The sequence below is a fragment of the Mytilus edulis genome, chromosome 6 (assembly GCF_963676685.1).
Source record: "Mytilus edulis chromosome 6, xbMytEdul2.2, whole genome shotgun sequence".
NCBI lineage: Eukaryota > Metazoa > Mollusca > Bivalvia > Mytilida > Mytilidae > Mytilus > Mytilus edulis.
The window spans coordinates 34820868-34836647 of NC_092349.1; the positions used below are offsets into that span (position 1 = coordinate 34820868).

The 15780-nt window shown below is 32.0% G+C and overlaps 1 protein-coding gene across 1 annotated transcript; it reads left to right on the forward strand.

Annotated features, from left to right (window-relative positions):
• Nucleotides 1-1131: 1131 nt before the first annotated feature.
• LOC139526367 (E3 ubiquitin-protein ligase TRIM34-like) lies at nucleotides 1132-10832 on the forward strand. Its single transcript, XM_071321504.1, has 2 exons — nucleotides 1132-1213; nucleotides 9302-10832. Exon 2 carries the CDS (start codon nucleotides 9327-9329, stop codon nucleotides 10830-10832), a length of 1506 nt encoding a protein of 501 aa, XP_071177605.1. The 5' UTR covers nucleotides 1132-1213; nucleotides 9302-9326.
• The last annotated feature ends 4948 nt before the right edge of the window (nucleotides 10833-15780 follow it).

Consider the following 15780-nt stretch of genomic DNA (forward strand, 5'->3'; position numbering starts at 1 on the left):
TCTGCAAAAGGAATGACTCTAAACTATAAGAAAGAAGAAAAATACAGAATTATTAAACTATATAATTATATGATGATCATGACTAATATAACTCGAATTGCCTTCCGTAGAACCTTTACCATGTTTAACATGTTTAATACAGTGAGTACTGTTTTAAATTTCACCAAGACTGATTTTCTCTACAAATCTTTTGACTCGTAGAAGTAGACTATAAAATCATAAAAGATTTGTTTAGAACAAGGATTTGTATACTATACAAATCCTTGTTTAGAATAATATATTTTTTACAGATATAATGAAAAGATCAGTAACATATATATGTGCTAGTAATTTGTATTTATATATCATGTTAATCGTCATTGACAGCGACAGTCAACATTCCTATAGTTTCAACTTCATATAAAATAATTAAGATGCCTTAAATTTATATCACATTACGATAAAAATAATTCTTCAGAAATAGTTTATAACTGATAATGAAGAAATAATCAGTGGCGCACACACTTAAGTTTTACCAGAGACATATATACGTATATATGTCACAGGCACTTGTTTCAATCCATAGCAAGGTCGACTATCCATATGGATAGTCGACCTTGCTATGGATAGAAACAAGTGCCTGTGATATATGTCTCTGGTTCTACTCAGCAATTATATTTTAATTCATTTCCAGTATTGTCACGTACGGATACAGACAAAGATACACGTATATTGTTTTGTTGTTTTTTGTTTATATCTGTTTTGAAAGAAAGTTTTTTAATAGTAAAATTTACAGGGTAATGATCTGATTCTCCCGGACAATACGCAAGGCCATTAAATCTGTAATTTCCCCCGGGCAATTTCATCAAGATTTGTAGAATACATACAAATCCAACCATAAATGCCTTCAAAATATTTTTTAAAACAAAAGCGTTTTTAGAATATATAGAAAAAAATGCAGGTGACAAATACTTTTGGCCACTGTAGGCCCCTACTTATAATAAAAAAAATATTGGATAATTCAACTGGAATTTGAATAAAAATTGAGTGCGAACGTATAGGGTGCGAACAGACCTAGGGGGCGAACGTGTATTGGGCACAAACATGACAAACGTGTTGGAGACCACTCCCTTCAAGGTGCAAAACATATAATTGTGTTGTAAGGATAAGACGAAAAAGTAATTAGACACACAAACAACCAAATGAGGGACAATTTAAACCACGGCTTGTGCAGGTAGGTCGAATCCCCATGATCCATCATCCTGATCATCCAGATGCGGATTTTTGGATTTTTAAAAAGGGGGAGGGGAATCTAGAACGAAGAACCAGTCTATGCATGCTATAGGCAACATTAGGCAGGAGGGATCCATCCATTTTTTTTACAGGGGGTTAACTATATGTCCCCAATAAAATGTATGATCGTCCAAACCATGGACACTCCTCCCCATGGTTCTTCATTGCACAGTTAGGGGACTTACTGAAATAAGTGATTTTTAAATCACTTATTTGAGTAGCAAATTCGAAGTTTTGTCACAAATTGTGATTTTGTAGTTTTACCAAAATTTTAAACACATAGGTTTAAAAAATATCTTTTCATTAGTAAAATTGAAAAAAATGAATTGTTTGATTCTTTTAAGTATCAAGGTTTATGCCTTTGATGCTATCATTCCTGCAAATTCTATTTTAGTTGAAAAAATGCTATAATAATGGCTTTACATAATGAACTGATACTTTCGTAACAGATTTTTCCCAACAGTGGGAGTATTTTTCCTGTAAAGTTCAAGGTTTTATCTTTCAGATTATATAATAAAATTCTACTGTTCGCGATAAAAATTTCACTGCTCGGGGGTGTTGAAATTAGTGGGGGTTATTAAAATAATGATACTTAAAGAAGTGATTTTTGGGAAGGAAATTGAGGTATGATACTTAAACAAGTGATTTTTATGTCATTATCCTAGGCCAGAATTTTTTAATTTGTTGGTTTACGGATCCGCCGACCCGATTTTGCCGATTTCCAGAATAAAAATAAAATTGACCTTCATGATTTTTTATTCCCGCCGACCTTAACAAATGCATTATCCCTGGAAAATAATTAAACAATCTGGTTTTTTTTTATGAAATGAAATGCATTATATAACCTTGTTCTTGATTCAGGATATTCCCCTGAAACATGGCAATATTCTCTATTAGTGCCAATATTTAAGTCGGGAGATTCCAAAGACCCAAATAACTACAGAGGAATATCTCTTATAAATGGTATTGCCAAAATATTTAGCTAAATTTTAAATAACAGAATAATTAAATATATGGAAAACAAATTTAGCCAGGAACAATTTGGATTTCTTCCTAGATTAAGAACTACAGATAGTCTATTTGTATTTAAAACTTTGATTAATAAATATTTAAATTTAAAAAAGAAACCATTATATATTTGTTTTGTTGACTTACGTAAAGCATTTGACTCCATTTGGAGAACAGCTTTATTATATAAAATTTTGTCCCAGGGTATCGGCAGTAAAATGTATCAAGTAATAAAAAATATGTATTCAACCACTAAATCTTCAATAAAGATTAATAATAAAATCACTAACTGGTTTGAAGTAACTAGAGGGGTAAAACAAGGGGATTCTTTAAGTCCAACCCTATTCAATATTTTCATAAATGATCTACCTCAAATTTTTAAACAGGATGACTGTGATCCCCTGAAAATAGAACAGACAAATATTGGAAGCCTCCTATTTGCTGATGATATTTTGATAATGTCTGAAACTAAAGAGGGTCTTCAGTCAAGTTTAAACCATTTGTCTCAATACTGTGATAAATGGCAGTTAACTGTAAATTGTAAAAAAAACTAAAACTATGATTTTAAGCACAAGTAACAATAGGAAAAATCTTAACCATTCTTTTAATTATAATGGTGATAAATTAGAGCAAATGGAAAAGTTTAAATTTCTTGGTAATATCATTAGTCAGAATGGAAATCTTATTCATTCAGCACAAGAATTAGCCAAAAAATCTATGAAAGTAATGTATTCTATAAAAACATATTGTAATTCGATTCATCAGACTCCTGTAAATTTGTCAAACCATTTATTTAACTCACTCGTCAGACCAATATTAACTTATAACAGTGAAATATGGTATATGGATGCATACTCATCCTTTTATAAAGCTTCAATGAAAGGAGATAAAAATAACAAAAAAGTAGATACTCTTAATTTCATTGACAAAAGTCCACCTGATAAAGTACTAAATAAATTTAATAAGTTAACTTTAGGAGTAAAAAAATGCTTTTGCAATATAGCTGCTCGATCTGAATTAGGCAGCTACCCTATTGATTGCTTTATAAAAAGACAAACTCTTCTTTTTCATGATAGACTATTAAGGGAAGAAACTAGTCCCTTACTAAAAGAGACACTAAATTTGGCAAAAACTTTACATAGTGCAGGTATTTATTCTTGGTACTCCTATGTAAATCATGTCAGAAGTCAAAATGATTTAGAAATTGTTAACCAAAATAAAGATAAAAATAATAGGCTAATATACAAACAAAATCTAGAAAACTCCTATGAAAATTTATATAATGATAAAATATTAAATTTACAAGAGAATAGCAAACTCCAACTTTTAAAAAAAATAAAGAAAAGCTATAACTTTGAACCATACCTATTTTCTCAAAACTTTGAATATAGACAACTAATTTCTAAATTTCGAATAAGTGACCACTGCTTATTAATAGAAACTGGCAGATACAGGAATATTCCCAGAGATTTAAGACTATGTACACATTGTGATGTACTAGATGATGAGTTTCATTTCTTTTTTAAATGTAAAATAAATGAACAATTAAGAAAAGAATTTTTAAATGAAAATAAATATAATAACTTAAATGATATAGATAAATTAAAACATATCCTCAATCCTGAAACAAAACAGGACACTTGCAAATTAGGCTCCTTTTTAAAAAAAGGCACTAAGACTGAGGGCAGGGAGTCCTTGATATAATTTGAATCTCTTATATATTGATTTAAAAAAAAAAGACAAATTATAGTTCAAAGTGTCTCCATTGTTTATTTTCATTGTTTTATGTAAACTGTATATTATGTATAATGTTTTAAGCCATTGGTCCATATGGGCGTAAAGTGCTTTTCAATAAAGAATTTAATCACTAACAAAATTGATAACACTTTCTGTAGTGAAAAAATAAAACTTCCAGTTTACGTTTCTAAAAATTGACAAATCAATTATAAATGACCTTGAAATGTCGTTTGCGCAAATAATTTTGCGAAACGAAACCTGTGTTTAAAACCAACTACACAATGAGTTCGTTTCCCGTATTTGTAATCAGTCCGTAAGATGCATCATCTGATAGAAATAGACTTGTCCAAATGTACACAGGTGGAAGACATCAAGTTAAAGTACTGAATATTAAATAATCATTTTGAATTTTCTTGTTTTATAGATAATAAAAAAATATCGTCCATTTGGATAAAAAAAACGGGAATGCATGACAACAGATTAACCCGATATTCTCGTTTTTCCAGTGGACGAGTCTATTTCGTTTTTGACACGTGTGTTGAAACTTATTTTCGTACGACGTTTTTACATTTTTTTTCTTTATCAGTTTTCGTGCTTGAAGATCATACTTCAACAAGTTTTCTGGAGTTGATAAAGAGCTACGCGAATCTGTTTTTCTTGTTTGTGAAATGACGATTTAATTTCGTCTTTTCCGTGCATCCCCCCTTTTTTGTACGGAAAATTATTAGAATGTCATGCGATGTTTATGACAGCTGAGCAATACAATTTCATCTAACTAAAATCTAAGAAATTATGACAAAATAGCATAACAAACATATTGTCAGAAAGGTGAAATATATATTTATTTGCATATTTTTCTGTCTTGAAAGATATTTTTTTTCTTTTTTTTCCCGACCGACCGACCCGACTTTTTCATGGGGAAAATCCGTAAACCAACAAATTAAAAAACCCTGGCCCTAGATTCAGTACAAGGTCATCACCTGAAATGACCTGGTCATCCTAGACAACACAGATGTTGGTTCTGATAAGTTTAGAAACATAATTAGTCCCTGGATCATTAGTATTCTATATTTAAAGCTACAGTAAAATTAAATCACTTCTTCTAGTGATTATTTTGTACTACTTAAATAGGTGATTATTAAAGAAAGACAACTCTTTCTTTCAACCTTTATGGAAATAATGTTACTTGAATCAGTGATTTAGAAAATCACTCATTTAAGTAAGTCCCCTGACTGTTGCATGCAAAACGTTAGCTGCCGAACCGTAGCTCTTAGGTCCTTATATTATTTTGTGAGTATTTGCGGACCATACTATTTGCGGACTATGGTCTGCAAATTGTCAAAAAATAACATAAGGACCTAAGAGCGACGGTTCCGCAGCTAGCAAAACTTCTGTAGATGTATTTATACCAGATTAACGTAGGAAGGCGGCGTCACAGAAAAAAAAGTAGACTTGCCAGACGTCATAATTATTTTGACTATTAGTATTACTACATATGTACATATGAAGCTTTTATGAATAAGAGTTATACAGGCACAAGCCAATCCTGCTCCAAAAGTGGCACCTGTCATGTTGCTCTGACATGTTAGTACAAAGTCAATTATTATTCAAAATGGTATCACCGTATGTCACAATATAGAAAAAGATAACCTGATTGTGGTTATGTCCCAGGTCCCCTTATCATGCTTATGGAGCTCTTTATAAGGGTAATAATGAGGATACTTTCATGACCAATAACAGTAAAAAATTCTTGCCAAATGATGTTAACGCTAACCTGGGAACAGTTTATCTAACGGGAAATGAATCTGATAGGCTTTTCAGTATGAAATTGATAAAATCTCGGACTTTCCGAGACTTCCTAAGACATGGATTTTGATAGCGTCTGACCATTGCTGACTGAAATATTGTAGGAACTGGTCCATAAATTACCACATAACTCTAATCGTAAATAAATACAAGTTTTATCATTTAGTAGATCATTTGTAGATAAAGGTAGTTAAAGACAATGTTGATCGGTGCGTGTCATTGTATAATCAGACGAGTGTACAAAGTTGTAGGTGATAATTGGATGTTATTGTAGCAACAAGGGACACACTGCCTTTATTCCAACCATGATTTTACTTTGTTCATCATTAAGCGTCTTCATGCTTCTATGAAAAGAAGTAATTCTTACAAGAAAAGAATTTGGAAACCATTAATAAAGCAATAGCAGAATACATAGGTCATGTAGGTACCTATCCTAATATATCCTAAATAACAAATGTTTAATTTCTTCATCCATTAATACATTAAAAAAAACACTTTATACTACCGTATATATTAAAATAAAAACTGACGCGATTGGAAGCAGTACCTCTGGCGAATGGAAGCCAGTCGAAATGGTACGGATTTGCAGGTAAAATATTGTCTATTTTGGGGAAGAAAGTTAAATGAACACTTAGACCACACAACCTATACACAGCCTGACAACTTATTGTATTATTCTTTCCAAGGTGCAAGAGGACAAACACATTTTGGCAGAATAATTTTAACAAACATTTTCACATCAAAAACATTTTATTTTATAAAATTTCTTTTTATAGTTTACTTACATACTTACAATGAACTTTCACTTTCACTTTCAGTGGCTATTAATAACGTTACTTACATTTTACCATTGTAACATTGTGACGTTAAAAATTTTACAACCCGTTTTTGTACTTCAGCATGATTTTATGTATTGTTTTTATCCTGATGACGGTGCCCTAGTCACCGAAACATGTCCATCAATAAATTTCTTCAGCAGTCCCTAAAGTGTTGTTGTTATAAGACTCTCTACATTTTATGTTTTTTATCATAATGACCCTTCATACCCGAGGTATCTACTTTATGGACTCTGCTGTACTACAGATTCACCAGGTGTTGGTTCACTTTTGTTTGTAATTAAAATAAAAATGTCAATGCATATTTTTTGATATATTTATCTTAATAAATTTTTTTTTAATTTTCTTGTCGCTTCTTGTTGCTTAATTTATTCTTTTTGACGCTAATTAATAGTGAGACAGAAAAAAATAGTCTGATTTTGACATCTGGACATACATGTATCATGCCAAATTTTTTCCAAAAATGACGCTAACAATAATTATTTGAGACATCTGAAGCAACATGGTAAAGATATTAAGACGAATCACAGTAAAATTTTAACCAATTTGAAGCTAACAGTACTAGTAAAAAATTACCATTTCATGCCTGACGGTAAACAAATGGTAAGGGGCGTTTATTTTTACTTACCTGATATGTTCAATTCAGTTACATATTTATTGGAAAGAGCACAATTATTAATAGAGGCATGATCCAAATACATCTACAATAATAATATTAAAACAACATATAAATGAAATAAAGATGCATATAACAATTAAGTCATAAGTAAATTTTATAAATACCGTAACATTCTAAGTTCTATGAATACAATTGCATTCAAAACACATAATGATACCATATATACAAATACAGCACATTAATTCTAAATTTTCATAATTTTACTTAAAACACACTATCACCTTTCATGTCTTTATAAAATAGATGTGTATATGGTACATGTATATGCACAAATTGCTATGAGGGATTATTATTTGATGAAACAGTATGGTGGTCTCTCAAATCAAGAGCTTCTTATCTTTATTATACATGTACATACAAATAGATTTTAGTTCTTTTTCAGACGTAGGATTTAATATTTTGGTAAAATTTTCATCCAAATTATTTGAATTAATATCGTTGATTTTATATTTAGATCTAATTTTGTTTTATTGAGGACATTCACTTGCGAAATGTATCTCATTTTAAGCTCACTTAGCCAAAAATGCCCAAATGAGCTTTTCTCATCACTTGGCGTCCCTTGTCAGTCATCCGTTAACTTTTAGGAAAATCTTCTCCTCTAAAACTGCTGGGCCAAATGAAACCAAACGTGGCCTAAATCATATCTGGTTTAAAAAGAAATGTTTCCAATGTCCCTGCCCGTCCACCGAAATGGCCACCATGGCCAACATGGGGGTAAAATGCAGTTTTTCGCTTATAGCTTTGAAACTAAAGCATTTAGAGCAAATCTGACAAGGAGTAACAACATTGAGAACAAGATGTCCCTGCCCTGAAGTTTGCAGATGCATTATTAGACAACTTGTTGTTGGGTTGTTACCCCTTAATTGGTAATTTTAAGGAAATTTAGCAGTTTTTATACGCCCATTTACAGGACATATTTTGGTATACCATTGATGGTCCGTCTGTCCATCTGTCCGTCCATTGTCAACATGTTGGACATTTACTCAATAACACTTCAACCAATATGCATGAAACTTTAATGAATTGTTTATATCTATTGACATGGGCTCTCTTTCGTTTTTTATAAATAACAGTTTCCAAGTTTTGTGGTTTTATTCATTAAAAAAGGGGGTATGTTTCAGTTTTCGGACAATAACTCAAAAACAATTTCACCAATTTGCAAGAAACTTTGGTGAATTGTTTATTTACATGTATATCGACATGAGCTCCCTTTTGATTTTTATACATTTTAGACTATACGTTTCTGAATTATTTGGTTTAATTCATTACAAACACAGGGATTTTCCAGTTTCTGGACAATAACTCAAAAACTGCTGAATTGTGATTTTTTTTTAAATTGTTTATATTTATTGTTGTAACCTCCTCTTAGTTTTTTTTTATCAATCTATGATATTACATTGCGAAGGTATTGTTTATTTATAGTCTGTCACTGACAACAGATTAAGATGTTAAGTATTGCGCAACAGAACAGTGTATTGCACATGTTGCACAACAGCAAAAAATCTTTAATCATGTTAATAATAAATATAAATTTAATTTATATAACCAATTTCAAGTTCTTTAAGTACATTTATTGAGAAACCTATATATGTCAAATATTTGATTACAATCCAAATTCAGACCTGTATCAAGCTTGAATATCAATGAATATTGTGTCCATTTTTGCCCAAACTGTTCAGGGTTGGACCTCTGGGGTCGTATCCAGCTTCGCTCAGTGAATCAGTTTATTTGTTATTATTTGAATATTATAGTAGATAGAGATAAACTGTAAACAGCAAAATTATTCAGCAAAGTCTACAAAATGGTCAATTGACCCCATAAAGAGTTATTGCCCTTTAACATGTTTAAAGTTTCCAGCACTTTTTGTTAATTTTTTAAAGACATATGTATATCAGTGTTGATTTATCATGTTTATAGCATTCTGCTTCATACCATCTTTTTACATTTCAATTTTTGTTTTCAGTTTTGAGTAATTCTGCAATATTGTTATGGCTACAAGTGAACGACACCTCTGTGACATCTGCATGACCCAACATTTAACAGAGAATGCCATAGTACGCTGTCCTGAATGTGAAGAGAGTTTTTGTGAAAAGTGTAAAATTCACCATGAAGTTGCAAAAGCAACTAAGAAACATGAAATTATTTCAATTGAAAATGTTCTCAAGCTCCCAAAGTTTGTTCAAGATATTAAAATGAACTGTTCTGAACATGATGAAAGATTTGTTTTATATTGTGAAGCCCATGAAGTACCTTGTTGTACTCAATGCCTACATAATGGCCATGCGGGATGTCGAAATTTAACCTCATTTCAAAAAGTAATTCTTAATGTGAAGGAGTCGCCTTTGCTTTTAGATCTTGAAACAACACTCTCAGATTTAATGACAAATATTAAAAACACAATTGAAGATCGTACAGCAAATCTTCAAGGTCTTGCTGTACAAAAAAAGATATGTAAAAGGGACATAAAGACAGCTAGAGGAAAAATAAAAGCGTATTTCGATGAGTTAGAGACAAACCTTCTAGATGATTTACAGAAAGCCTTCAATGAAAAGGAATCGGAGATACAAAATATGTTGGGAGAATTTGAAATGCGGAAGTCCAATGTTTGTGAAATGCAAGAACATGTTACTATTGTTAAAAGTATTGCTTCAGAATTTCAGTCTTTCATGGCCATTCGTGAATTAATCAAAACAGCAAATACTGCTGAAACAGAATTACAGCATTTGTTTGAAAGCGGATTGTCTAACTGGATTGAAATTTTCTATGCCCCAATAGATTGGAATTCGGTGAAAGATAAATTACCGGTACCATCGATAGGAAAATTTTATGTCAGAGATGATGTTTCCAGAATAAAGTTGAAAGTAAGAAAGACTCTTGGAGCACAACTAATAGGAACAGCTAAAAGTTCTGGAAATATTGAGAGCGTTCAGTTAAAAGAAAAGGTTAAGAGTAAACTTCCAAGAGGAAAGTATGAATTTGAAGTATTAGACTGTGGATTTCTACTGGACGGTAATTTAGTATTTTCTGACAAAAAAAATGACCATTTAGTTATTCTTGATCCTAACGGCCTCTTTGTCAGAAGTCTGAATTTATGTTTTCATCCAATACGATTTGCAGTCATAGACGAAGAAAAAATTGCGATAACAACAACAGACCAAGTTAACATTGTAGAATTGAAAAAAGGCTTCACTTTGAGAACATTAGTTCCAGGTACAAAGGCAAGGTCAATAGCATTAACAGATGACAAACTTTTAATGGTGGAAAACTTGCATGCAGGATTTACATTAATAGATCTTAAAGGCAATATTATAAGATACATTCCCATTGCGTTCAAGTCAGATACTTGCTATCATTACCCTGTGTGTATTAAAGAAAAACTATATTGCGTGGATAGTCCGAGTAAGATGCTTTATTGCTATGATTTTGATGGAAAACAAGTATCCAAATATGAAAATGAACTTTTTGAAGGACATTTAGCTTTAAAGGAGCACTAGCTACGATATATATAAAAAAATAAAGTATGATTTTTTTTAGATCAATCATTAATCAAAATGGAATAATCAAATAATAATTTGCTTTTAGCAATCAATTTCCTTTAATTTTGTTGAAATAAGCGATTAAACATAATTTTTGACTGATTCACTTGCAAGTGAAAACGTCATCATCATTCTGAACCGGTATTCATGTGAACTTCAAGTTAACCCCTAGCTAGAGATTGACAACGCATGCATTGTACGTGTACTGGTTATTTAAAGAAAAAGAATGTCAACAATGAAAGTGAAACTACGGTACATCATTTGATTACTAATTCGATGCACATAAAATCATTCGTATATGGTTAAAAACAATGAGAAACATCTATTTTTAATCTATAAAATAAAATCAAACAGACCTATAAAAATCCACTTGCACGTGTTGGTTTAATCTATTCGTATCTCTATTTTTGTTTACATCGCTTATATGGTCATCTGAGGTCAAATCGATAGTTAATTAGATGGCGTCTGGACTAAAATACACACGAAACGAACCTATATATTATCTACCCCATGCTCTGTAAACTGTTTATTTTTGACTTTTGATAGTTTGGATAAATGTTTTACCTTGTTATAAACCAAATATGAGAATTTGAGTCAAATCGGTTACAATGAATTTGACAGCTAGTGCCCCTTTAACATCGGACAAATCAAACATGCTTTTTTGTAGTAGCTGGAATTCCAAAAATGTTTTTGTCATCTCAACAGATGGAAAATCGTCCAAGGAAATTATTAAATCAAACTTGTACCTTAACCAAGCAGTAGCAGCTCAATACAATGTAGACAAAAAAGAATTGCTTATTGTAACAATGAGTGGAAATTTCATTCTTTACGATGTCATATGAAATTTGAGCATCACATTTTATTCTTTCGTGTCATGCAAAATCATTTTCTGAACCACTTAACAGTCGAAAGACTTTGAATAATTTAAACATAAATTCATGTAAATAAGCTTTCAACTTGTACCATGTGTACTGAAAATTTTATTCTGTTAGACATGTTAGATAGTTCTGTTATTCTTGGAAGGACAATTGAAGATTTTTAAGAATTCATCATTTGTAGATAAATTTTGTACATTAAATACTGATGGTCAACAATGACTGTTTAATTAAGTTGACATGACTGTAATATTTTTTTCTGTCTTTGAATAATTCATTATTAAAATTAATCAGTGATTATGTACAAATACACCAATGTATAATAAAGCTTTTTAGTCACCTACCGACTAAGTCGAAGGGGACTTTAGGTTTGCTTTCTGTCTGTCAGTCCAGCAAATCAGTTTTCCACGCTTTTTATGCCCCCGCCGTAGGGGAGGGGGCATTAAGTTTTATCCTTGTCCCTCTGTACGTACATGTACGTTACGTACGTCCAAAAATTGGTTTCCGTTCTCTAACTTGAGTTTGCCTCAACCAAATGTTATGAAACTTATACACAATGCTTAATTCCACAAAATACAGATAAAGTTTGAATTTTGGTGGTCACTTTAACCGTTCTAGAGTTATGCCCCTTTATTAATGGAAAAATTGCAAAATTTTTAGTTTCTGTTCTCTAACTTAAGTTTGCCTAAACCAAATGTTATGAAACTTATACACAATGCTTATTACCACATAATACAGATCAAGTTTGAATTTTGGTGGTGTCACTTTAACCGTTCTAGAGTTATGCCCCTTTATTAAATGAAAAATTGCAAAATTTTTAGTTTCCGTTCTCTAACTTAAGTTTGCCTAAACCAAATGTTATGAAACTTATACACAATGCTTATTACCACATAATACAGATCAAGTTTGAATTTTGGTAGCATCACTTTAACCGTTCTAGAGTAATGCTCCTTTATAAATGGAAAAAAAAGGCAAAATTTTTAATTTCCGTTCTCTAACTTATGTTGCCTCAACCAAATGTTATGAAACTTATACACAATGCTCATTACCACAAAAACACAGATCAAGTTGAATTTTGGTGGCGTCACTTTAACCATTATCGAGTTGTGCCCCTTTATAAATTGAAAAATTGCAAAATTTTTAGTTTCCGTTCTGTAATAAAATTAACGGTACCAATTTTGTTTGCACCAGATGCGCATTTCGACAATACATGTCTCTTCAGTGATGCTCGTGGCCAAAATATTTGAAATCCAAAGCTTATATAAAAGATGAAGAGCTATAATCCAAAAGGTCCAAAAAGTATAGCCAAATCCGTGAAAGAAATCAGAGCTTTGCATGAGGGAGATACATTCCTTAATTTATAATAACTTCCATCATTTTGTAACAGCAAATTTTAATAACACAAAAAATCCGTATTTTCATGCCAGTACCGAAGTACTGGCTACTGGGCTGGTGATACCCTCGGGGACTAATAGTCCACCAGCAGAGGCATCGACCCAGTGGTAGTAATAAAATTAACGGTACCAATTTTGTTTGCACCAGATGCGCATTTCGACAATACATGTCTCTTCAGTGATGCTCGTGGCCAAAATATTTGAAATCCAAAGCTTATATAAAAGATGAAGAGCTATAATCCAAAAGGTCCAAAAAGTATAGCCAAATCCGTGAAAGAAATCAGAGCTTTGCATGAGGGAGATACATTCCTTAATTTATAATAACTTCCATCATTTTGTAACAGCAAATTTTAATAACACAAAAAATCCGTATTTTCATGCCAGTACCGAAGTACTGGCTACTGGGCTGGTGATACCCTCGGGGACTAATAGTCCACCAGCAGAGGCATCGACCCAGTGGTAGTAATAAAATTAACGGTACCAATTTTGTTTGCACCAGATGCGCATTTCGACAATACATGTCTCTTCAGTGATGCTCGTGGCCAAAATATTTGAAATCCAAAGCTTATATAAAAGATGAAGAGCTATAATCCAAAAGGTCCAAAAAGTATAGCCAAATCCGTGAAAGAAATCAGAGCTTTGCATGAGGGAGATACATTCCTTAATTTATAATAACTTCCATCATTTTGTAACAGCAAATTTTAATAACACAAAAAATCCGTATTTTCATGCCAGTACCGAAGTACTGGCTACTGGGCTGGTGATACCCTCGGGGACTAATAGTCCACCAGCAGAGGCATCGACCCAGTGGTAGTAATAAAATTAACGGTACCAATTTTGTTTGCACCAGATGCGCATTTCGACAATACATGTCTCTTCAGTGATGCTCGTGGCCAAAATATTTGAAATCCAAAGCTTATATAAAAGATGAAGAGCTATAATCCAAAAGGTCCAAAAAGTATAGCCAAATCCGTGAAAGAAATCAGAGCTTTGCATGAGGGAGATACATTCCTTAATTTATAATAACTTCCATCATTTTGTAACAGCAAATTTTAATAACACAAAAAATCCGTATTTTCATGCCAGTACCGAAGTACTGGCTACTGGGCTGGTGATACCCTCGGGGACTAATAGTCCACCAGCAGAGGCATCGACCCAGTGGTAGTAATAAAATTAACGGTACCAATTTTGTTTGCACCAGATGCGCATTTCGACAATACATGTCTCTTCAGTGATGCTCGTGGCCAAAATATTTGAAATCCAAAGCTTATATAAAAGATGAAGAGCTATAATCCAAAAGGTCCAAAAAGTATAGCCAAATCCGTGAAAGAAATCAGAGCTTTGCATGAGGGAGATACATTCCTTAATTTATAATAACTTCCATCATTTTGTAACAGCAAATTTTAATAACACAAAAAATCCGTATTTTCATGCCAGTACCGAAGTACTGGCTACTGGGCTGGTGATACCCTCGGGGACTAATAGTCCACCAGCAGAGGCATCGACCCAGTGGTAGTAATAAAATTAACGGTACCAATTTTGTTTGCACCAGATGTAACTTAAGTTTGCCCCAACCAAACATTATGAAACCTATACATAATACTTATTACCACAAAACTCAGATCAAGTACAAATTTAGGTAGCGTCACTTTTATTGTTTTTTCTTCATGCTTGAAGATATTGACTTGATATTTTGTTTTATCATGACAAGTTACGGATCAAGTTTGAATTTTGTTCCGGTCTGATGATTATGTGCAGAGTTATGGTCCATTGACTTAGAAAATTCACTCATATAATCAGTTGTCCGCACTTTTGTTTGTCATGCTTAAAGATATTGATTTGATAATTAGTATATAGTTTCATCATGACAAGTTACAGATCAAGTTCGAATGTTGTTCTATTCTGATGATTTTGTGCAGAGTTATGGTCCATTGACTTAGAAAATTCACTCATATAATCAGTTGTCCGCACTTTTGTTTGTCATGCTTAAAGATATTGATTTGATAATTAGTATATAGTTTCATCATGACAAGTTACAGATCAAGTTCGAATGTTGTTCTATTCTGATGATTTTGTGCAGAGTTATGGTCCATTGACTTAGAAAATTCACTCAAATAATCAGTTTTCTGCATTTTTTTATGTCATGCTTAAAGATATTGATTTGAAAATAAGTATATAGTTTTATCATGACAAGTTACAGATCCAGTTGAATTTTGTTCATGTTGTTCTGGTTTCATAATTTTGTACAGAAATATGGCCCTTGGACTTAGAAAATGCTTGAAGTTATTGACTTGATATTTGTTATAATTGTTTACTCCATGACAAGTTATAGATCAAGTTAGAATTATGTTTCAAATACAATGAATTTTTAACCGGTAGGGGACTATGTATTGCCATGCAATACTCACAGAATGCTTGGTTTTTGTACAAAGGTAATTTGTAACTGTCCTTCAGCATGTTCAGTAGCTGAAGTCTGTATATAAATTGTACATATTATACAAGTTTCGTTGTACCTACTTTTGCATCTTACGCTTATCTCAACAGTAGAAATCAGTCTTCTTTAAACATTTTAAAAAAGAATTACAAGTGAAAAAATAAGACAATAATTCATAAATAAACTATAATCAACAAAACATA